The sequence below is a fragment of the Accipiter gentilis genome, chromosome 11, assembly GCF_929443795.1.
Source record: "Accipiter gentilis chromosome 11, bAccGen1.1, whole genome shotgun sequence".
In the NCBI taxonomy this organism is placed as follows: domain Eukaryota; kingdom Metazoa; phylum Chordata; class Aves; order Accipitriformes; family Accipitridae; genus Astur; species Astur gentilis.
In genome coordinates this window covers 13401130-13426653 of record NC_064890.1, presented here as the reverse complement: position 1 = coordinate 13426653, position 25524 = coordinate 13401130, and the positions used below count along the sequence as shown (strand labels likewise).

At 39.3% G+C, this 25524-nt stretch overlaps 1 protein-coding gene across 11 annotated transcripts in view; it reads right to left on the bottom strand.

Annotated features, from left to right (window-relative positions):
* The window catches only part of MAGI2 (membrane associated guanylate kinase, WW and PDZ domain containing 2), a 763702-nt gene that overhangs the window by 52656 nt on the left and 685522 nt on the right, over positions 1-25524 (bottom strand). For 8 of the 11 annotated variants that reach the window (XM_049814030.1, XM_049814020.1, XM_049814021.1 and 5 more), the window contains 4 exons: positions 20896-20987; positions 14980-15172; positions 13900-13986; positions 11629-11877 (listed from right to left, as the gene is read on the bottom strand). In XM_049814030.1, the coding sequence (XP_049669987.1) occupies positions 11629-11877; positions 13900-13986; positions 14980-15172; positions 20896-20987 (621 nt within the window). The remainder of the gene's footprint in view (positions 1-11628; positions 11878-13899; positions 13987-14979; positions 15173-20895; positions 20988-25524) is intronic. The other 3 variants (XM_049814031.1, XM_049814022.1, XM_049814029.1) reach the window with 1 other exon arrangement.

Sequence of the window (25524 nt, the reverse complement as noted above, 5' to 3'; positions counted from 1 at the left end):
AATTGCCTCCTACCTCCTAGTTTACAAAATTTCTTTATTTGTATGTTGCAATAGGGGCACTACAAACACGATTTATTTTATATACAAATAGATGTTATTACTGAAAATGCTCAGGGTTCACTAAATTGTTCTCCTCCATTCAAATATGTTAATTGATAAATAGAAATCATACTAAAGATTTATTGAGATGTGCAGCTTTCTAATTAGATACATGCCAGCATGAATTTACAGTTAATTATGACTGTATAGACACATTTACTACATCAAATAGACACCCGCCCCTATTTTCAAAACATTACAGATCAACTCTGCTTCTCCTTTTGCTCTTCTCTGTGGTTCTCCACCTTTCTCTGCACTCCATCCATTCTCTTGTTCTGTCTTTTCTCTCATTTTCCACTGAATTTTCTAAATATTACTCTTGATCTTTCTCCCAGTGTTTCTTCCCTATTCGCCTCTGGTTTTTAACTAAATGCATACACTATAGCTGACGCTTTTCTCTATCTAGGCTCCACAAAGAGCATGCTATTTTTCTTTCTCTCTACTACTGATAAATACGCTTATCACAATTAAATTTGACTATATATTCTAATAATATCATAATGGTGGCTGAGTATCCCTCACCAATCCCACACTTCAGTCTTGGCAAACTTAGCACAAAGCTGCTCACCCTCACCATCCACCTGCAACTGGTGTTTAAACCCAGTTGTGTTTTTGTTGGTTGTTTTTTTTTTTTTTTTTTTTTAATATTATATCCTTAAAATTCTAATATCTAAAGAGAACTTGGAAAAGGTGAAAGAAAAGATTAATCAAACTTTCCTGGGGAAATATCTAGGCTATTAATGCTCATATAAAGCAAAGCTCTAACAGGAGATGTGTTCAGAATACTCCATCACTGCAGAAAAAATTTCTCAGCCCTCTGATAAACATTCCCTGAAGGTGATGGTGACAAACACAGATTGCATATTTCATGCAAAGTCACAATACACATAACTCAAAGTGACTTTTGTTTCTAGTATGGACGCAAGTGTTGTTACAGTGTTAAAAATTAATTTTCTGAGAACTATAAATATAAGTGGGTACTTTGAAGTGCAAGCCATGATCAGACTGCATGCTTCTTCACCACTCCAGTTCAAACAAGAATATAAATTAAATTATGGCTTTAGTAAAATGGACACAACTAGTGTACTTCAGAAATGTCTTGCTGCTTAGGAAATAAGCAACTAATTTATCTTACAATGTCTAAACCATTATATACTAAATACGAACAGCTACACTTTGTGCAAAACTTGCTTTTATTTTGTCCTTGATGCAGACGTATAACTGCCATGCATGCATATCAGTAAGTAAACCAGTAAAAGAGTAACTTGACACTGAAATAGTTTACATTCACACAAAGCCTTTTGCATCAAATCAATTCTTAAAGCATCACCAAGAATCATTTAAGCTAAGACTAAAACGTGCCTGTGTCTGGTATATGTAATAAATGATCTGTCTGAAGTTACCATGTCTGTACCACACATCAGTAGATATCTGAAAATGAGACTGTCTTATATGAAAGAGCAAGAAATTTAGTAAGAAGAAAGAAGGGAAAGTATTACGGCCAAGATGCCATAGTTAAAATTCCCATGATTGCCATTTCTAACCCTAAAGAAGTTGGTTTTGCTAGTCGAAATAATTGAGACATCATTTCAGTAGTGAGGGGGTGGGTGGGAAATCCTATTAATTTGCCAGAACAATTTTTGTTGGATTTCTTGCACCTGACAAGTGAATAGAGCAGGTGTCCGATTCTGCTCCAGATCCTGAGAAAAGGGAAGGGAGGGAGTAAGAGGAGGAACTTTGTATTCATTTTTTCTTCCCCTTAAGCCTAATGGCATTTACCTTCCTGATAAAGGTATCTACTCTAAATGTTTTGGTATCGCTGCACTCCCTTCATGCTGCTGTGCCATGAAACGATCCAAAGTGGGTGACCATCAGAACAAAGCCTGTGTCTGTCAGGGTACCTTTTCTACTGCACTTTGGGTTTTGAGGATTTAATGCTCCTCTTCTGAGGTTGTATTGGTGCAATGTGTTGTCATATGATCCTGCTGCAGAGTGGGGTGTAGAAAGCTTTTGCAGAAGGAACCTGAATCTCTATCAGATTCTGCAAAGGACACCACCAGTATGCTATAACAGGGTTTTATGGGCAGATCCAGTGAACTGCTAATGAACTCACTGCCATTCAGCAGAAGCTGGTTTCTGTGCATTTCCAGATAATATGAGGAGAAGTTTGTCTCCTGGCTCCTTCTCTCACAGTAATATCCCAAGGTGTTTCTCATCTCTGGAGTCTTCTCCTAAGCCGCAATATCCTGGCCACCATGGTCCCTGCTGCTGCCCCGGGACGGGAGGATTTATTTAAGGATTTACAAGCATGGGTGCTTCTAAGGGATGCAGGTTATCTGACGTGCAGGTTGTTCATGAAAATATGCACATGTTAGAATATGTTAGAAAGCTTTTAAGAGCCTTTGGTCTGAAATACTTACTATGAAGCGATAAGAAGGAGCTACTCTCATAAGGGATTAATTACGTAAAAGTTAAGGAACAAAGGTAGAAATGAACTGTGAAATTCCAAAATGGAGAATTTTTATCATTCAGAACGGTCACATCTAAAACAGGCTTGGAAGAGCTGTGAAACTGTCAGTACTGAGTGGGTTGACTGAAGTGGCAGACAAGATCTCACGAAAAGAAACGCAACATGATGCACATGGGAAAAAAATAACCCTGTCTGAGCTTAAGCAGAGATGAGCCCTAAATTAATTATTACCACTCAAGAGAGCTTGAAATAAGTGTGCCTACTTCTCTAAAAACATAAACTGAGTAAAACAGTAAATAGAATTTTAAAAGTTAGAAAAAGATTAGCAAATGAAACAAACTATTGCTAGTTACTACTGTGCACCTAAAGTCTGAATATTGCTGATAGTTTCAGTACCCTCATCTCAAAAATCATAGCACTAAACTAGCAAAGATTCAGACAAAGACAACATGGCAGTGAGAAGCAGAAGACAGCCTCTGCTCAAAGGAGCAGTCAGTCCATGAACTCACTATCCGCAGCTTGGAGAAGAGAAGGTGGGGCAACCTTCTGGAGGGCCAGAAGAATGGAAGGATTCAAAAAAGGGATTAGACAAATTCACAGGGGTGGAGCCACTGCTGATTAAATCAGAAAGTCCTGGTTGTGAAAGCTGAGGAGATGCCTGGGGAAGGTCCCTGCCTGCCGTACGTGCTGTCCTCTCTGCCACGGGTCACGGCCAGGGACAGCACGGGGCTGCGGGGTTCTTTGGTCTCTCCCAGCATTACAGGTCTCTTCTTGGGAAGAAACCTTCCATGTTTGGCATTTAATTAGGGCTTTGTCAACACATCATCTTTTTTCTTAAATTGCATCTTCAGTGCTTTATTTTTATCTAAGCAGAGTATTTATTAATGTAACCTTTTAAAGGAAGTCCCAGATCACTTGACTGGTAGTAAATAATTCCACTCGCCCTTAAAAATTTTTACTAATCTATTCACACCTCTTTTAAAAATTCACCACAAGCTGTTCTCCAAACATGTACATTTTAAACAGTGGCAGCACGTGCCTGGATTAGCCTCTGCAGAGAATTTGATCCACTTATTTCAAAACACTGAGTTACCTGAGCAGCATTTAATATTAGCAGGCTATACAGAAACACTTGGATTTGTGGCTTTTTTTTCCAAGAATCTCACTATTCACATTAAGAGTGAGCACAGAAAACAAGATGCCCCTTTGCAGGACAACTCATTTCTTAATTCTCTCAGACTACACAATGGATGAGGCTGCAAGGGAAAAATAGTATGGTAAGCAGGAATTTATACAGATTTTTTAAACTGTTGAATATATGGGAAAGTAGTGAGAAACAGTTTATATTTATATAAAACACACAGTCCTTCAAAATAGACATATAAGATTTTTTTTCTCTAATAATATCAAGTCATCCAAAATGTGATACTCAAGAGTGATATATATATGGATATCTACCTTAAGAAAAAATAAATCCTTCCGAGGCAGAAGTCATAATCCTAGATAAAAAAAAAAAATCTAGTGGAGAACAGCAATGGCACAGAAGCATTTCCTAACTACGGATCTTATGATGGGATCCAACTTTTCTGCAGTATGTTTTTTTAAAAAATTTGTGACTTCAGGAAGATTTGAATCCTGAGAGCACCAAAGCTTCTAAGATGTTTGAAGCCATCCGTCTCTCCCCCTAAAGCTCCCTCAGATATTTACAGCATTTGTGTCAGGAACAGAAACTGACCCAGTGTTGGCACTTAGCAGCTAATGTTTTCCCAGAAGCGAGTTAGCTGTGCAAGGATCAGCTCTAAGCTCATTATCAAAAAAGAATTTAAGTTAAAAAAATAAGAGACAATATGATGTAAAAGAAATCTTTGCATTTAGAAAGTGGATAAGGTCTGATTTCAGAAACTTACTGATAACTACAAATTCACAATTTTCTCTATATTGATATTTTATTTGATAAAATCACCCACTTTTGCTCTCCATGATCCAAATTAACATCCTTCCCATACCTTCATGTCATAGAAAAGAAATAGTAAATTCTGTGGTGTTACACCTGAGGGTCCTTATGCTTGGGTCAGCTGTACACAATAGCCACGGCTGTTGCTGAATATAGATACTGCTTCTAACACTGTGTATATCTACCAGCCTCTTGGTTTTTGGAAATAAAAATGATTTCTCCTTACTTGGGAGTCCCATGTGCTAGAAATAGCTGATTCTAGGATGTTACTAACGTATAATGCTTTTCTGGTTTACATCAAGATTTTTTTTTTTTACATCTATTCAGTACTTCTAGATGTAACTGTTGTGACTGTTTTTTTGTAGAAAGCAACTTTCCTGTTTTTTCCCCTATATAGAAGCTAAATGTCAAAAATGATCAGTCAAGGGGAAAAAAATCGAACCTCTACTTTATCTATTAAACCCTCTGGCAGATAAATTCTTGCAATCTTTTCTAATGTTATGGATATAGATAGTAAACCAAGCAAATGAACCTCCCTGAGCCAGCTGTCCTTTTCAATGTTATACAGCTGATCACATGAATACTTATTGTATCCTCAATTCTCAAAAGGTACAAGATTTTTCATTCAACCCGCAGGCTCCAGCATACTGGGAGAATATATTAAATGTAAACATCTGTAATTTCTTTGTTACTGAATAATCTAAAATTTGGGAAGCTTGAGTACAGTGGACTTTCTATCAGGACTAATATTAGAATCAAGATAAAGTATTTTCCTGAAATTGATGGGCTATTTTATGCAATACTCCTTTGGAAAATAGAAATCTGTGGCATGCTGCAGTTGCAGATGACAATAATCCCTTTTGTTTATAAGGTTAATGAACCTATCAAATGAAACATCCCATTGTGTGCTGATATGGAGCATATTTACTTGCATAGCACAGGCATAAGAAGCTAGGTGGGAAGGAGTGCACGTACCTTAGAAATCTGAAGATCTAAGAAAAAATTGATGGAACTTAGGTACGTTAATTCAGGCTTTCTCATGAAAGCAAAATGGGCCCTGTAGCATCATTAGAAAAACCTTGATTCCCTACCCAGGTTTGTGCTATGAAAACTCTCTGAGTTTGTTCTTTGAGAACACAAGAGCAGCACCACCAGGTCCAAATGACCTACTCGGGAACACGCTGCAGGACAGAAGTCATCTAGAGAGGGGACTGATGTGGTCAAGATCCTCCCTGCTTTCTTCAAAAAATATCAAATAGCCAACTGAGTATTTCATGCCTGCAAACTGCAGTAACGTGTTTTCAGTGATATTAAAAATCTTTCACTTCTTTATTTCACTATCATTAATGGCATATATTGATTTGAAAAACTGAATCATGTAACAATTTCATGAAGCTCCAAATTACACTGTCAGTTAAACAAGCTTAGAAAGTGTGTTTTGTAGCTGAAGAAGCAGAATAACAGCTCAAACCTGAATATCAAAGCTAAGTAGAAATGAGAAACCAGCTTCTTTGCCCACAAGTCGCAGCTATCTTCCATGGGGGACTCATGCTGCAGGTGGGTTTTCACTGCTCTGTTCCAAAGATCTCCAAGGTGGTGTAGACATCCTAATTTCCAAAGCTCTGTTTTCTTTAGAATTTGCAGATCGGTCACAGAAAATTGTGTCCCCAGGCACCAGGAAGACACATGGGTGAAACTGCAGCACAAATAACTCTCTCAGAGCACACAGTTATCGTAGATCAATAAGCTGTTTTTTATCTCTAAACTGCAAGGAGTTCAAAGAAACTCTGGGGCTGAATGGGACTTATTTCAGAATGCTGTTTTCTGCAGTCAGCAGAGGCTTATCTTGGATTTACGGTTTTTAGTTAAGACTACATGTTTCGAGAAATGAGAGAAACTTCTTCCATTAGACTTTGTTTTATCATGTTTTGAAAATCCAGCAGTCATTGGCATATGCAGTGTAGGGGCAAATTAAATCTACAACTTCTCTTTTGCTAAACAGGAGGAAGATCATAACAAGTATGCACAGCTGTCTGCCTTTAATTTTTTAAAAAATATTTATTGATTATGCCTGTATTTTCAGTTTGTTTACACTTTATAACTGTGCTAATTGACATTACCTGCTACGGTATAATTCACGGAAATAGTGTCAGTTTTCCAATTTCACTGGGAATTGCCAGTTAGCCAGATCTATTTACAACACATGGTTTCTTTCTACAGAAAATAAAATGTTAAGAGATTTACAGGGTATCAGAAGTTCTTCTCCTAGAGGAAGCTGCATCCCAAACACATGAAGTAAAAGCAGCAGGAAGATATGAAGGAGGCAGGGACAAGTGTACTCCATAAAGCTCTGGGACAAATTCATCCAGAAATCTCCTTTTGGCCATTTCCAGTTGGCTGCAAGTACTTGTCCATGGGGTGCAGATAGTGAACTTATCTTGATACCCTAAGAAGCTCCACAAGAATGGGGTTTTACCACAGAGGACACACGCAATTGAGTATTATCCTAAATGTAATGCAAGGGGTAGATTAATTAATTCAGTTTCAGTATTTTAGCTGTAATGTGACACAGTACTGTCATGTGAGGCAATGGCACCTCAGGCACAGCTGCACATCCACAGCCTCACGTGTCGCTGCAGGATGCTGGGGACTCGAAGGGACAGCCCCAGGAGGAACCCTTCCTCCCAGAACCACATGTGCTGCAAGTATTTTTACTGGGGGAAGCATGAAGGTATTCCTCAGGACAGGACTTCAGAAATAGGCTGTAGTTTGGTCAGTTTAGCCACTTAACTCTGCCACTTAACCAGGGTATCTAACAGATGTTTGTAATTTGGTGGGCAAAGGCAGTTGCCTGGGAAGACCTCCACAGAGCTGTGAGGTTCAATCAGTCCAGATCCACCCCAAACTAAAAGTGTAAAACTAGAGAGTTAGCTTTCCAGCATTCAGCTGGGACTGCGACCCTGAGTCCTCTAAAGAAATCCCACTGGAGATGAGAAAATTCTGATAAACTATGTGTAGCCTGCGTAGCAAAAGAAAGCACAGAGTAAGGTCAAATTTAGGTGGCCTGTCTAGAGAAGGGACAAGAGCCAAAGCACCTTTAATGTTGGGATGGGGTCTGGGGGAAACCATGATAATATGTTTTAGGGGCAGTAGAAGTTAATCCTTTCATTAGGAACAGGTCAGCAGCCTGGCCAAGTGTATTTTTTTTTTTTTTAATCTCTTAGCGCTCTAAGATCCTCTGTGCTCTCCACTAGCCAAAATTACTTGCTTCTGGATGTACCACTCAAACACAGTTCTTTATTTATTCACTTTATCTCCTTTTACTGATATAATTTTGAAGCATGGCTGATCTTGTCTGTGCCCCTGCTTTGCCTGGTGAAGTCTCTTCGTTCAACCCTTGTCATTCATTTTCCACTCCCGATGTGCCCCACATCAGAACTGTAGTCTGGTGCAAGAAAATCCCCTGTGCTCGATTAGAGAACATCCCAAGCAATGCTTTGACAAAGGGAGACAAAATTTCTACCATTATAGAATGCGGGAAAAGACATGGGCCACAAGAATTGGATGTTTAAGCAAGTACCAGCAAGTAAAAATTACATCCAGATCGAAAGGCTGGCTCCAAAATAGTTAACAGTGATTTATTAAAATGACAGTTACTACAGTGCTGCCTATCACAAAATGTGGAAAAATATTCTATTCCCTAATTATGGCTGTAGTCTGCCCTCACTCTGTGCCTGTATGAAGAGTAAAAAAAAATGCACTTAGGATTTTGAAAACTTCTGCAAGGTAAAGGCAGGTCTGTAAATCAACAGTAATAACAAATCCCTTGAAAAGCATATCAAGAAAAAAGTTGACCAAGACTTTAAGCCTCTTGGAACAAGAATGACAGCCTTCATTCTGTGAGCTCCTGACACTTTCATGGCTCTTTTCCAGGTCAGAGGGACACAGAGCACTCCTAATAGGCTACATAGGACCAGCGCAGTGCACGTCCCATCAGAGGGTGGGAAAGGGATACAAGACTCAACTGGAGCACTGCTACTCTGACTTCATGGGGTGATCCGACAGCTTCACAGCCAGAGCTAGTTTTAACTCGCCTGGCAAACAGAGGGTGAGCTTTTGTGTAACCCCTGGAGCTTTAGGCCAACTGCAAAGCAGAAAACCCATGAACCTGCAGCTCTGAACCTAGGAGCAACTCTGTTGGAGTGACTACCTCAATTTTAAGAGTGCTTGAAGCACAAGCACCTAGTGACACAAGGTTCACGCTCCTGTACTCAGCAAGAGCTGTTGTAATTTGTTGGATTGTAAAACATAGTTTATAAGTGTGATTTCAAGAACAAGGAAAATACTTTCAGTGCACGATTAATTGCCTTCTTGAGTAAAAGTGATGATGATACTTACACTTCCAAGTCCTCAAGTCTTTTGCTTTTACAAGAAAGTAGAGAAGGGAATATAGTTATCAAAATAAACATTCTTGAATCAAAGGAACTCTTCTTCACTTTGCCCTGAGGATGCTCCCAGTGAGACGACTTCTTAGGCTATGCTATTCCTAGTAGTGTCTGGCACGACAAGATATTCCCTTTTCTGACCTACTTTGCCCATTTTGATTCTTTCAGAGTTGCTTTGCAATTACAACGTTAACATTTAACTGCGTATGTTTAGGTTATGTCTGCACAGCATCATTCTGTGCTACATGTGGATACATGAGCTGGCAACAAGCGCACTGGCTCCGAAACCAGAAACACTGGAACTATAGTACAACATTTCACCAAATCAACATACTACTGCTATGAGAAATTACTACCAAGGTGCTTGACATGGTGCCATGCAGATCCATATTTTGATACTGATGTAAGCTATATTACGCCTCCTATATCCGGTTGATACTTTCTTACTGTTAATAGCCTCTCTACCCCTGATTGTGCATTTTAATCAAAGGATTTCAGGTTATTTCAAGCTGGAAGGGACCTCAGGAAGTCTCAGTGGCTCCTGCTGAAGTTCTTCTGTTCTGTCTTCTACCAAAGGGCCCAAAACATGGATGCTGTATTCTAGGCGGGTCCTAGTAAGTACTGAGTAAAGGGGGATAAGAAGTTCCCCTCAATCTACTGGCTATGCTCCTGTTAATACAGCTCAAATTACTTCACCCAAATAAATATTAAGTAAAGAAAATGAACCTCCCTTAAACTACAAATAGTCAATGATTTTTAGACTGTTTTTATTACTGATGACAGATTATGTAATTTTCATTTTATGTTTTCTGCTACAGTTTTGGAACAGAATTCACATATAAAGCCTATTTTCTTCTCTGTTCTGTCACTGTCTGCAGCGAATGTCATTTTTTGGTTCATTGCTGTTCTTCTAAACTTAGGATTTGGGTACTCTTTGGGATCACTGAAATTCAATGCAGTTGTTATTTGAATAAATTCACATTTCACTTCCACAGCAGACTGTCATATTCCTTTACTATTGGAGATGTTCAGCTGAGGTTCAACAGTGGCTACCTGTAGTTGCTTGGGGAGAAAGAAAAGTACCACAAGGACCTGTTGGAGGGTAGGAGGCAAAGCAGAGTCTTGAGCCTGGGTCTATTGTCTTCAGCAGAATACTCCAGTCACAGAACTTTTGGTTGCTTGGGCATTTTCTCTTTCTCTTCCTCTCCTCTTTCCCTCTCCATCTCCCCCAACCACAAACCCTCTCTGCGAAATAATTTTATTGAAAAATTCATGACTGACTTAACTGATTAATATGTATGTATCTCAATGTCCTCTATGGATTTTTTTTTTCCCTGTCTGATCTTCTGCAACGAACTTCCAGTTGGCTATTATATTCAATAAAGTGAAAACTAGAGTCCCAAGAGGCTAATTATCCATGGTTTTGTTACAATATTAATTCTGGCAATCATGGAATTCTAAAATTCAGCTGAGGTAATATGAAAAGCAACTCTTTTATTAACTGCATGATCATGAAATACTGAAAAGAAGTTTTCTGAAATCATTTGCTATTGTGAGATACAGCTTTCCCAGTACTTTCTTAGTTGCTTTTCTGTTATGAATTTAGAACTTTGGCCCTAAGAGTTGAAATTGTGATTTTATTTCCTCAGGAACCACTTTTGGGCAAAAGAACAGTTCCTTCAAACCATGTTTTGAATGCAGGGAAAGGACTGCATTAGGCTGCAACTTGCAAAATGATAAATGTTCTCACTTGTCTTGGTTTTTCAGCAGTGATCAGTGTTCACAGTTTCAGATGGATTTGGAGGGAGATGTGGATGTCTCTCAACATAAAGCCTTTTATGGTTCCTCCTTCCAATGGGCTCAGCTCTCAGTTGGTTAAATCCCATTTGAAACACCCAAACGTTGGTGTTAGTAGCAGCTGCCACTACCAAAGGGTGTGAGTCTTCTGTAGGTCCCATATCACATTTGCCTGACCGCTCCCTACATGTACCCAGGACATCTCAAATGGCACCAGATGCCTATATAAAGCAATAAGGTTGAGCCCCAGCAAATATTAGTTTTCTGGATAGAAAGTGAGCTATAATTACTAAGGGCAGATCCTGCCACTATATACATCATCTCCGTGTACTGGGTTGTAACTTTTATACTATCTATACTCCGACCAGTTAAAAAATCAACCTCTTTACACCTGTGTCTAACCAGTTTTCTCATTTTCCAGTTGCTGCTGCAGTGCCCTATCTAGGCAGCTGCTGTCATAGGGTTTGCTGTGATCTAAGCTTTTATTTCAACTTCCTGAACTTCATCTTGATCAAAAAAAGTATAATTCAGCTCTGTGTGTGGGAATCATTTATTCACATAACCCTATTGCTTACCTGCAGGGTGTCTCTTTGGGATATAGAACAGAGAAAATCTACTTTGTGGGTGAATCCTCTGAGCCAAATGAGTGCGTGAAGCACAGACCCTCAGAGGCCAGAATAACCTTTGGTTTTGTCCAACACACAACAGACAAACAAATGGTGCCCCTGGAAGCAACCTTGACTGTCTCTTCAGTTTTAATCTCTGCAGTGCCTAGTTAGCAGATGTCAGGTTTTAATTAGTTTATTTTTTTTAATTTGGGGCAAACTTGGAAAAATATAAGCTGAAAAGTGTGATGTACTTACTTATTGTGGACCCAGATTCGGGCCTGTTCAGGGAACTGATGATAACAAAGCCAAAGCCTTCATTCTCCTTGCGGTGGATCACCACGTCACTGGTTTGCAGGCTGTGAGAAGTGAAGCCCTCGGGGGGTGTAGCATTGCTACTAGAGACAGCGTGATTACTGTTAGCATAAGTAGTGTAGTCACTTCTTGGAGAACTGTGGTGCGTAGACACGGAGCCTGGGCTTCTGCCATTCTCTGGGCACGGCTCTCCTACAACATAAATCACACCAGTATTACCGTCTGACTTGCTCAGTGGCTCTGTGACTTACAGTACATTTGCTAATGCAGCATGAATACAGTTGACTGTCTATAGCCCAGACTACCGCAAATATTAAACTAGGAGCTGTAATAGATGCAGAGAGACAGGAATCTACACAATTATGCAAAACATTCAAGGGCCATCAGATAAAGCAAGCATGAACACTCACTGCTAAGCTCTCTACAAGAAAGGAAAGGAAAGGAAGAAACTGTGGCTCTCTGGATTGCAAAAACATTAGCAAGCACTATTCCCTTGTCTGCCGGTTGATTTGTCATCAAGAGGAAAATGTGACTGTCTAATCCAATATAAAATTATTTGCGTTTGGATTAAAAGAATTTAAGCAGGCAGCTAACATAGAGTAATTAGGATTAGCTGAATAATGTTCTTCTTACAAGTTGATTAGCGTGCTCAAAAGATGTTCATGGAACAGAGCAGTTATACAATGAAAAATAATCACAAATAGTTTTTCTGTGGGTGTCATGAGAGAAGCAGTGGTCGCTTAAAGGTTTTGAAGATGCTCTTGTGTGGCGAGTTCGAAAGGGCAGAAGTGAAAATGGAGTCCCTCCACACTTCAGTATTGCTTTATAGTAACAAGAACAGAGAACAAGTTAAATCTTGTGGGATTACACACTTTTTTAGTACAAGCGTTTTGGCAATTGAAAACAGCCAAGTTACACTTCCAGATGGGAAAAAGGATTTATATTCCTTGCAGATCTAAGTTGTTTACACAGATCAGCATTTATTGACAGTTTTAATACAGAACTTTCAGATGAATGTAAGTAATAAGTTTTCTGTTCAGAGCAATGAGAGTGGCAGGGTCGTTCTACTGAACATGTGAAGAGCTTACGTATCCACACATACATCCTAGGAAGAGAGCTTGCAAATTAGACCTTCAGTGTGTATATATTAATAAAATAAACATCATCCAAGGACAAGCTGTTGTTTTCTCAGTCAGGTGTGTCCTTTAGCAGTCCTTCTGCAACTATGAAATAAAGTGATTAGAGAGAATAAAGAGGAAGAAAAACAAACAATTATTATACTCCTACATTAGAATTGAAAATCTCCAAGAGTTATTGAACCAAATCTGCAACTAAATGCCATAGTCGGTGACAAGAGAGATCTCATTTTCTGGCTGTCATGTTTCAGAAAGCTGAATATTGTTTATGTCAGTATGGCTGCAACAGAAAGGAAATTATCTTACCCTGCAGAATGACCAAGAGCTGGCTTGGCCATAAAAGAATGCAACTGAGCACCATTGAGTATAGGAAAAGAAAGATAAAGGAGGAAAAGTTTAAATGGCTATTCGATTGTCAGCTGTGCAATAGATATTCATCAGAAAAATTACATTTTGCTTCTGCCTGTGAAAAAATGGCATTTTAATCCGCATTGTTCTGAATACCACGTTTCCCTAATCAAGTTGTTTTCCGGAGCTTGCAAATGGTGATTTTCTGTTCCAGATCTGGGTAATCTGTGCACAATGGCAATTCCAGGTGAGGGCTAAGATACGTACATCAGCTACCAGGCAGGTAAGGAAAGCCCCAGATCCCTCTGTTGTATACATTCACACTAGTGAGAAATTCACACGAAATCAATTGGCCTGATGTGTTAGTATAGCGTTTTTCAGTCATGCCCAACATCGCTCATTTTAAAATTTTTCCACAAAGCTTATGCTGTAACACACCAAATTAAAATCCTGTTCAGCTCCTGAAATGCTTAAACATTAATGAGTTACACGTTATACTCCCCGGTGTGGCACTCTCAAGGCCCAAGAATAACTCCAGGTGTTTTACCAGCTTGCTTCATTTTCTGTGCCAGGAGACCAGAGCGTCTAATAGACCCTTTTATTTAATATTTAACAAGCAGCAGCGAAGGCTGGCATCCACTCTGCGCTAACCCTCTTGCTAATTTTGCCTGCAGTCTGTACAGCCAGCTGACCCGGCAAAGGTGCTAATCGCAAGCACTCGGCGGATTACCTTGGTTATTGGCCATTTTCCTAGCGGTGGGGGAGCTGCGAGGGGGCGTCGCGCCGGGCGGAGGGGGACCTTTCTGGCTGGAGGAGTCTGAAGTCAGTAACAGAAGAAAGTCAGTCCCGCGAGAGCGTGGCTGGCAGGGAGCTGCGGTGCCGCAGTGGGAGGGGGACTGCGAAGACGAAGGTGAGTGGGAGGGCGGCTTTTTGGCAGGGGAGCGAAGGGGAATGGCGCAGGCAACGACAGCGGATCTGGGGCAGGGGGAGGCAGAAGACAGGACAGGCTGGGAACGTGGGTTTGCTCATTTCTGGTGCCTCTGTGAAGTGTACCCACCACAAAGGTTTTAAAAGTTCTTAAATAAACTTCTTTCCTCGAGTAAGCAAAGGTTGTAATGGACCGGCAGCAAATTCTGTCATTACAGCTTTAATAGATGCTGCCACACATTTTTCCAGGTTCCAGTGTTTGTCAGTAATTGAGACCGAGCTAGTCTAAAGGTTTCATTTACTTCAAATTCTTCATATTGTTTTAGGTTTATTTTCTGAACATGTCTGCTTGAAGGGAGGATCTGGCCCTGTTCCTAGGAGCCGCTTGTGCCATACAGAAGGTTTTCAGACAGCTTGCGTTGCAGTCAAGGGGGGTAAAATTCCATCAATGACATCAGTGAGACCAGAAATGGGCTTTTACACATAGAAGAGTGAAATGAGTTCCTGCCCTAAACGGTTAACAGTCTTTGAGCCTTTCTCTCATTGCTTATTGACACAGTCAGCTTTAACTGAGGTGAACGTTCTGTCCCAAAGGTGGACAAGAAGCGACAGCACAGACCAAGACAGCATGGAACAAATCCAGAGCACTCATGATCACCACACCGGGGTTGCCAATATTGTTTCTACTTCTGAAGGAAACAACACTCAGCTGTAGTGTTTTTGTCACAGAAACAAGGGACACATATTTACAATTATTCTTTCTTCAAAATGACACAAACATTCACTTTGATTTTAATTTTCTCTATTTTTTAAAAACAGCACCTGTTTGGGCTGCCAGCATTGAGATCTGTTTTTCCTTTCATCTTTCCCAGCCTTCACTCACCCGTGGGTAGCACCTTTCTCCTCACAGTAAGATTCACTTGCCCATTTCGGGCAGCGTTATGCATAAGATCAATCACATATCGGTGGGTTTTGCCGGCCACTGGAATCCCATCTACATACACCAGCTCATCACCAGGATGGAGACGACCATCTCGGTCTGCTGAGCCCATGGCAATTACTGCTCCGATGAGAATCTAGGCAGCAAAGAAACAAAATCCCGTCATATATACACTGAGCCTCCAATTTAGTGCCATGAATGTTGCAGTGACTTTCTCTTTCTTTTGAAATTAAGCTAGTGATTCAGTGCAGGTGAAGAGATCTGTGTGTGTCTGAAAGCTGTGCTCCTCCTCTGTGGGTGTGACTGAAGATGCTTCCTTGCCTTTGGTAAGAAGGTAAGATGCTTCCTACCTGCATAGGAGTGATACACCTGAGAATCCTGATCTAAGGATGATCTACCTGATATCTTCAAACCAAAACAATCTGTCTATAAGAAGTGTTGAGTTTATATACATGACATTATGCAGAAGATCTAAACAAATTAATTCCACATAAAGGTCCTTTTGACTTTAACTTAGTTAGTCTGCATATTTCTTATCAAAGGTTCCTCACTGCTGTGTGCTTTAAGCACCTGGAAGTGACCCCACTACACAGAGTTTGCTTTGGGACTCTTTGGGGAAAAGAAGTGTTATATCAAATGTTGCTACTCATAATGAATAATTGCTCAGGTAGTGGTTGATTAACAAAATGGAAAAAGAGGAAAAATGTCAGCTTACTCTGGGCAGATGTTGTTTTCCCAAATCGACATTTAAATGTAATTTGTATGGGACATATAAACTAGTAAAAAATCTGTTCAAAACCTTTTAATGACTTTCTCCACTTTCTATGCACATAAATTCACATAATTTATTAGAAGGAGACATATATATTTTCCCTGTGGAGTAACTGGTAGAACAGTTGAGATTGATTCAAACAAAACCTGCTTTCTTTGAAAGAATATTAAAGCATTCACAGAGCCTGTTCCAAATTTTCCTTTCTCTTGTTCAGTGTGAGAGTGAGCACGGAATGATGGATATGACATGCCGTGTGACAATCTGGTTTAAATAATGAAAGATAAAAGCTATCAAGTATTGCTTTTCATGATGAACTGCAAAGGCTAGATGTGGTAGCCACGCGGGTGATCTTGGGGTTTTTTTGTGGTCTTAGCTGCAGAGTTGCAAGTATCCCAGCAGAGTGTTTAAATGAAACCCCATGTGGAGCCTGGAGAATTTTCCCCAGTTTCTAGCCTCCCTTTGGCTCACTTTTGCTTTTAAAACTTAGCAAAGAGAGAACACGATGCGGCATTTTCCTACTTCCTGGTGTTCCTGGGATCCTGTTAAGCAGTGCCAAGCGGAGTTGCTAGAAAGACTCTTTCAGGTTCTCCATTCTGTTCTTCAAATAGTGAAAGAATATATGTCAAAGCTTTGGAAAATACTTTGTGAAAAATCCAACTATGAAATATGTATTTATGCTCCTTTACTGGACAGGAAAAAAAGCTGTCCAAAGCTACATTTAGCTAGATCTCCAGAAAGTATTCTCAAAACCTTTACATTTGGGCATCTTATATGACTAAGAATTTTTTCCTAGTTATTTTGGGAAGAGACTGGTGATAACCCTCTGCAGCTTGGAAGATTGTAGGGACTGCCTTCCTCCTTTGGTTTTATTGAGCATTTGCAGCTTCTTTATAATTGGCTGCCAAAGTATTGAACAATTTGTGCATCTTTAACCTTTGGAGAAACACAAATGCAGCTCAGAGCATGGTAGGTTTTCAGTATCTACAGCAAAGTGCAAAAAAATCTCTCTAGTTTTGACTAATTAAGTAATTATTGCTGATATTTCACATGTCCACAGTGGAATGTGATTGTGTTACTCATCTCAGTGGCAGAACTGACTCCTCACATAAGCAGCAGAGTCCTACTTTAAACACTTCAGGTAGATGTGTTAAGATGATGGCCACCATATCTGTTACTGGGTACATTTAATAGCAAGAATAACTTCATTTTCTTCTTTTTCAATTTCTGTGTCTGAACTTGTTTCTTATCCAGTATCTGCTTGCATTTCATGGCTGAGTAGTTTCCATAATAGTTACAAATTCTACAAGCAAAACACAAATTGGAAAAATATTTATCAGGATTATATTCCCTCTGTAGTCCAGTTTCATACTAGCATGAGATTGCGTTGAATGTGTGAGGAAAAGGAAGATGACAGGTAGCCAATAAAGAGTGTATTATAGAGAAAAGGGAAAGTTTCACCTATTGCTTGAGATTAAACATGAGAAATGCTGGGATTAGGAAGATTGTGACAGAGCATAATCTGGAATTGAAGCTTGGGTCTATTAACTCATACATGTTAATCTGTTTCGATACCGAGTTTCTTTTTGATTCTTGGTATTTATTTGACTTTGTGTTTCAGTTTCTCTGAATATAACACAGTAGCTTCACAGGCACATAGTAAAACTTAAGTAATACACATAAAAGGTGTGATTCTTCTCACCTAATTTTAAGTGCCTGTGATGTCTAAAACCAAGCTAATCATCCAAACTCTGTCTAATCACTGCTAAAAATAGGAGTTCCTAAGGTGTGGTCTGCATTATCCTAACGTTTTGCTCTATGGACATCTGTTATGTCTTAGAAATGTCTGTTTCTTGGCACTGATCATAAAAGGAATATAGACACACATCTTGCAGGGATTTTTGAGAAGAATCCCAGTCAATCTGTGTTGAAAAGGTGAAACTTGTAGTGTAATTATGTATATGTTCCTATCATTTTGAGCTTGAGCTGCACAAATGTATCCAAAATTCTTCTCTGCTTTGGGACAGCAATTTGCAACTTCAGTAAAGTTCCAATTTATGTACATTTGCAAGCTTTCAGCGATATTGTAATTTGCTGTAACGGAGTCAGATTATTTCTAACTCCTCAAGTTACTGGGAGATTTAATAAATACCTGTGGTGGTATGATCTCATGAGATTTGAGACGTGATTGGAACTGGCACAACCCACAGTCCTAATATTTGAAATTTCTCAATAAATTTAAGTTTTTCCTCTGGAAAGCATCTTTATCCTTACAAATATGGAACGTCAAGTAGTCCAGCAGCACTTATTCCCTCCAAGGTGCTAATCTACAGTCCCTCTACAGTGTCAGTATTATCCTTCTAAAAAAACTTTGTGTGGATTCTGCTTCTTTGAAAAACTTATTGCCTTATGCTGAAGAATCCATATACCTTCTTAGAAACCAAACCACAAAGACAAAAGGCAATGAAAGCTTCCTTTTGTTCTGTGTTACCTGACTGCATAGCGGGAGAGCTGAAACAAACATTTCAAAGCATCTCAGTTTTTGTTTCATAGGAAATGCAGGGGTTTGGAAGACAGGCAGAAACTGCCTCTCCTTTTCTGGAGGTGAAAGAAATGGGAGGCTGCAGGTGGGCTGTCCATGGGGGAGCAGGGAAGCAGTGGAGGAGAGAAAACAGAGTTAAAAAGTCTCGTATTTTGAATACAAAATAGATGGAAACTAAAAAAAAGTGGAGTACATCTGTCATCTTTATTAGTGATGAATTTGAGCAGTGAAAACAAGTAGATGGGCAGCAAAGAGGGAGTGAGAATTGAGAAGTTCAGCACTGCAACACCTAGCTCTAAGGAGATGCCTTTTTGCCTCGTAGGACCCTCAGCCTCAAGCTAGAATCTTAATCATTCCTGAGGACTTTGAGACATGGTTTGTGGGGAGACACAAAGCCTGTTAGATTGATACGTCTGGGGGAAAAATGCTTTTGTATTTGCAAGCCCTGAAAGAGAGATAGTAACCTTGAGGCTAAGTGCAGGCTGAGAGCAATGGTTCAGCAGGACAGTGAAGCATCTTAGAAGGTGGTTCACAGAAGGCAGCATTTTCGGTCCTGCTCTCCAAAAATAGCAAGATAGTTATCTCTGCACTTGGTAGCCAGCTATGGCTCTTTGACTTTGGACAGTAAAGACAGGTCAGTCCTTTGCTGAAAAGAAATTAGAAAGAGCTGTTTCCTCTGTAACAGTTCAGTGCATAATGTGTGTAGCTGGGAGGCAAAAGACTCATTTCCAAATTCCCACTCTACTGGATTGTTGAGCAGAGACATAAATTCAGGTCTCCCACAACTCTGGCACGTATTCCTAACCAGCAGAATTCTAGATATTCCAAACCAGTTTTCTCACAGTCCTTTAGGTTGAAATCATTCCATTTTATATCAATAATCATCTTTTAGATGAGGCATTTGAGCTGCACTTTTCCCCATGAGAATGTCATAAACCTCCAAACTGCAGAGCCAGTCAGACACTCAGCCTGTGACTACTTAATTACCCACTTGTAATGAAAAAAGCACTAAAGGAGACACCACAACAGACTTTTCCAGAATACTGAGCAGCCTTGTACCCAGGGACAATTTCCCGGGAGGTCGGAAATGCCACTAGACGCTACTGTCCGAAGCAGGTAGAGGGAGATTTCCAAATCTTCCACTAGTGCCAATTCCTTGCAGGATAAAATGATAAAGTGGGACATTTCCTCTAGCTCCTAAGAGATTTCCTTTTTGGTTTCACCCAGTAGGTGAACTCTGAGAACCCATACTGGCTGGGCCATCCAGAAAGGACAGCAAAAATGCTTAGTTGGAGAATGTGCAGATGATGGCTCAGTGGCCCCATTTTATGTGTGCTGGGACATGCTCCACGGAAGAAAGTTAGATGCCAGAGGGGCTTCAGGCACACTGCGAGTGTAGATGATGAAACAGTGTTGTTTTGGAGTCATTCTGTACAGCTACACCTTATTTAGCTTTGAAAATCCATTCCAAAACACTTATTCTAAAATAGGGTCTCTGCATTTCAATCAGCACTTGAAGGACCTTTTTTTTAGAATACAGTGCATTTGTTTCTTTTTGCAGGAGGCATCAGTGAACTATTAATATTTATCAGTACTTTGACAGATGTTGACAATTTTAAAATAGAGGAGCTTCTTTGTTTCTCAGAGCCATGTGTTGGTTATTGTTAATGCTTGAGTGACAACTATATTATTCTGTACAAATTTGAATATGGAATATATAAATCTATCAACTACTTATACTTTATCTCAGAAATGGGGTAACACAGGACTCAGACTAGGCATCAGGTTGTGATAATAAAATGTTATCATTATCGACTTGCTGACAAACCATAGTCGTATCATCAAAGTTATTCTGAGGAGTACTAATTCTGCCTGCTGTCTCAAAATTATAGTATTTATATATATAGCGCTAGTTTACCAAAATGTGGACATATTTCTTTTAAAAATTGTGTATATGTTTTATTTTATATTTTATTTCAACTGCAATGAATCTACGTTGGTTTTGTTACCTGTTATTTGCTTATGGGGATGTCTCCCTCCTAATGGTATAAAGCTACCATTTTTATGTCTGATGCATCACCTGATGTTGTCATCTAACCTGGAACATGGACTACCGTTTCCTGGCAGGGCCTTCTGTGTTTCTGGAAATTGCACTGTCAAACCTATCTTTTAACCTTATGCATATATATAGTCTGCCTACACTGAACACAGTTATACATAGTTTTACATAATCTGATTTTTAAAATCTTCTGCTTAAACTCAGTTTTGGAAAGTAAAGATTAAAAGATGCCAGGTCACACTCTGCGGTAAAGGGTTGAGTGATGCACTGTTTCTAACTTAATTCCTTCTGATGCTAACTTAATTTACGGTGACATCTCTTAGATGCAGACAACCTGAGAGTCCTGTCTTTTTCTACGGATGAACAAAAAAGCCATTTTACTTATAGCCTTCTCGTGATGTTCATTTGGGTTCAGCTATGTAGTAGTATTTTTCTGACCTTTACACAGATTTGAGTTATGAAAAGGAAAGTCAGAAAGAAATAACTCACAGGCTGTCCAGGCTCATCTCCTCCCAGGATCCTGAAGCCAAAGCCAGACTCCATTCTCCGAAGGTGAACATCCAGCTCCTTGTAATCGGGACCTGGTTTAAAGGGAAATCCCACTGAGCAAAGCGTTTGGCTTTGTCTTGAGAGTTTGCACCATCTTCCCTCCCACCTTGTGTTCACTGCACATGACTAATGGCATCCTGGTTAGAGCTGGTGGAAACAAATGGGACACAATGTGTTGTACACAGACAAGGAAGAGACTTGAAAATGTAGGTAACTCTTGGAGGATGGGTATGTTCACCAGAATACACTAAACCAAGCTAGAAGACATTCACAGAAGAACAGTACTGGAAAAGTCTGTCCAAAATAGAGGTTATAAAGGTGCCTTCTTCCTACAACTGACTACATAATATACTGCTGTTCATCCACCTCTGATATGTAATTTGTGTTTTCCTTGCAGTTCATTAAAACCTAAAGAGAATAAACTGAAATGGGAGATAGAGATACACAGAAAAATTATCAGTCCAACTTACAAAAGATGAATAATCATCACAGGCCATTTTAGTTCCACATACAGATATGAAGCAGTATGTCTTTTTAGGTAACACATCTTTTAAGTACTCCACTTTCAGGTAATACCCTCAGTAAAGAGTTTTGATGAAAGCTATCATTACAAGCCTCTGAGTCTTAAGGCTTAAATTGAAAGCTAACAGCATTAACTTCAACTCCTTAATGCTACTCAATTAAAGTCTCAACAGCTTTATGAATCATTAAGATTGTGCTTCCATATGTCTGCATAACTTGCCTGTAAACATATATTCTGCCCTGGAATATATCAGTTCAGGAACAAAGTGTTTTTTAAAAGTAAGTTTCTTACAAAAGTGTCTTTGGCTTTATTTGAAAGAGCCCATTGTTTTGGGTCTTCATGCCCTCAAAATACAAAAGAGAAATTTTGAATAATATTTCAAATAGTATAAAGTGAAACCGTAAGTAGTTAGAGGATTAAGAAATTGTCTATTTTGACTATTGCTTTGTCTGCATGTTCAGAGATGCTTTAGGCTCATTACCTAAAGCAGGACAGTGATTAACAGGAATGGTCTTTTGTACAGATTGCAATCTGGTCTATAAATTGTGACAGCTTTTGGCCCGTGTCAGCTTGTTGCCAACCCCAACACACAAAAAGGGATGAGAGATTTATTTCAGCACACTGTTCTAGTTCTGCCTTGTTTCTTCGGGAGGGGAGGGACTACAGATGGCTGAAACACAGTATTTCAGCGACTCTTGTTTACAGATCCCCCCTTGAGCCAGCAGTGGACACCTCAGAAACTGTGGAGTTGGGAAGACCCCAGCTTTAGTCTGGGATTAAAGCCAATTCAGTTTCAGTCAGGTCTTGCAAAGACAGAGATACAGAACTACGTGCAGTGGCTCTGACCGTGCAATAAAAATCCTCTCTAGACAGCAGCATAGTGCATTATTTCAGCGATGTATATTGGTATGAGTGAGACTGAATCACAAATATTTCAATTGGTAAAATAGAAATATTATCTTTCCCTAACAACTTGCTTCTCATATATTTAGAAGACAAACCTAAACAGATCCTAACAGCTTATTACCCTGACTTTTTCCAGTTTATTTGATAAGTGTCTCAAAAGTGAAAAAAAGAACAAACGAAGTTTGTGCATGCACAGTATGTCAACTTAATGCAAAGGTTGTTTCAAAGTTGTGAGAAGCAGAGGAATTTTAAGATCAAAGTGATACTTTATCTTTACCTGATTTGCTGTTCCTAAGTGTAACAGGGATGCAGCTTAGTACTAGGGAGAGGGCTCTGTAGGTAGACACAGTAGGATCACCATTTATAGCCCAGGTCTAACACTCAAAGGCACTGTTTACAGCAGTCTGTCACAAACTGAGCACTACCTTTATTTCCACACACATGAATGAATATGCACAGTTGGGAATACATTAAGAAAGTAAAAGAATGTCAGGTTGTGAAGAATACATGCTTTGGCACACTGAGCTGAAAACGTCCCTCAAACACATACACTGACAAAGCTGATCCAAACCAATGTCGGCACCAGACTCCAAAATGAGAAGTACTATTTTTTTTTAAAGAGGCTGGTTTTCTACCCATTTAGAATGAAATAAGAAGCCAGGTTGACCATGAAAAGGTTTAGGCTAAAAATACTGTATATGGGCATACTTTTCTATAAGCTCTAACACCGTTTGGAAGCCTTTGGATTAACTGACTATGCTATCACGCCTGCTCAGAAGAGCCTTCCTTCTCAAATAGCTGGAAGTCTATGGAACCCATTCTCTGCCAACACTTACCAGGCCACTGAAAACTGCTTTTAAAAAATAATGTTCTTTTATGTCCCACCAAGCAAACAAAACTTGGGACTGGAAAGAATCCCTGGGTCATCTAGTCCACCTCCCTGTTACTGCAAGCCTCTGCAAGCAAACAGCACACAGACCTTACCGGTAAAGACACAGGCAAAGACGACACTGGTACCTGAGCTTGTTTGTGGCCTTTGTCACTAGGTCACCTGCCTCATTCAGAATCTTCACTGATGGACTGCACCCTGTGATTTTACTCACTTTTTCACAGTAATATCATATTATCTCCAGCAACTGACTAGTAGTACACTTAAGAGCATTTCCTCCACTGCTGTTGCTGGTTGTTTCAGCGTTCATGCTTGGTATGATACGACTCCATTGGCTGCAGTGACCAGCTCTCCGTGGGTCTGGAGACAACTGCACCGTAGATACCTGAAGTTACATGTCTGAGTGTGGACTTGATTTCCACCCTTAGTTTTTGTGCTCAGGTCATTAATGAAAATAACACTGAAGACTTATTGCAAGGCTCTCCACTAATATCAGCCTTCCAGTCCAGAAACTGTTCTTTTAGTAGAATTGCTTATCTGCTTTCTAGCCATTCCTTTTTACATTTTGTGCTGAGCACTGTCTTCTCCAGGGTAACATGGATGTGCCTCAATTACAACTGGCATTTTGTAAAACATCTAGTTGAAGTCTAGGTTAATTAAGCATGCATTGCTTATTTGGTGTAGAAAATCAGTTACCAGGTTAGTCTGACAAAATCAGCTTTTGGTAAACTCCTTTTGCTTATTCTTCCAGTCAACTTAATCCACTTGAATGTCCCATCTCCTACCAGTTTCATTAAAAGAAGAGTTTCAGCTTCAAGTCAATATTTCTGATTGTATAATGCGGGTATCCTGTGCAAGAATGACAATGTTCCCTGTTCTCCCTGCCTCTCTACACACTTATATTAGAAAAAGAACTTTAGATTTGCCTGCTAGTAACTTAATTTTCTTTTTTATAGTTATAGCATTTTGTTTCTTCTTTTTGTGTAAAGGAAAACTGTTTAAACTGATCTTTGGCCTAGAAAAGAAAAAAAACCAACCAAACAATTCACTTTGCTAGGTTATAAAACCAGCTGGCTTCCCCATGAATTTGAGAATGGTATTGGACAAGCTGTGATCTGATCATTGCTGCACAGTGAGGACAGTAAAGAGCATTGGGAAATTCTGCTTTCTGGTTCCTGCTTTAAATGTAAAGGTACCAGAATAGATTGTTACTGAACAATAGTGAGATCTCATAGGTGAAGATGTGATTATCAGCTCTCGGCTACATTTCTGTACTATATTCACCTAGGTGAATTACACATTGATAACTGTACATGCAATTGTTTCTTAAAAGTATGTAGAGAAAATATATCCCTGAAGATGATTAATTCATTTTCTGTATGAGTCAAGTTGCACAAGTGCTATGTAATTTTTACAGTGATAAACCTGGTGTTTGGGATGATGCTGTAAATGTTGAAATGGATTATTTTTTTTTTAAATCAAATCTCTTCTATACTGCAATTAAAACAAAGATGAAGAGCTTTGTTGTAATAATTTTACAGTCTTTCTGGGTGTACTCAACTTTCCTGCTAAAAATAAAAATTAATTTGGACTCCTTTGCTGAAGATGGTGAAGATTTCTGTTCCATATAAATCATTACTGTGAATTGTGATTGACATAAATCTACAATAACTTTGTATCTGAGTTTCAGATGCTCTTGAAAGATATGAAAAGCTTGAAAACAGTCGTAAGTCTGCTGGTCTCCAACCTGAGTAACTTTTTAAAAAATATACATATTTTTCCTTGATATTTATAGAGAGGAAAAGCTGGTAAATAAAGACTTCAGTATAAAAATCAGCAAAGGAAAAAAAAAGAAGAAAAGAATTGATGTGCTAACAGAGTTATTCAACATATAAACTCTACTGGGGTATGCAAAACAAGCCGGATATCATATTTAATTTAGGATGTCTGTCCAACCTGTGTAGGACTAGAAAAGACTTCAATGGGATTGTCAAAACAGACTTTTTTTGTATGGGATGCCTGTTTTAACTGCTCACTTAACATTATCACATTGGGAAATCAAATACTGCTGGTTTTTAAACAAGTCCATTGCCACTTTACAAGACCAATGTTGATTCAAACACTTGAAAAAGCTTCTATTTTTGAAAGTTTTTGCTTTTAGGTTTTTACAGAACAAGATATATGTATTGGAGCAAGGAGTGGGTGGGTCTGCATAACAGATCAGTTCTATTCTTTAGCAAATGAAGATAGA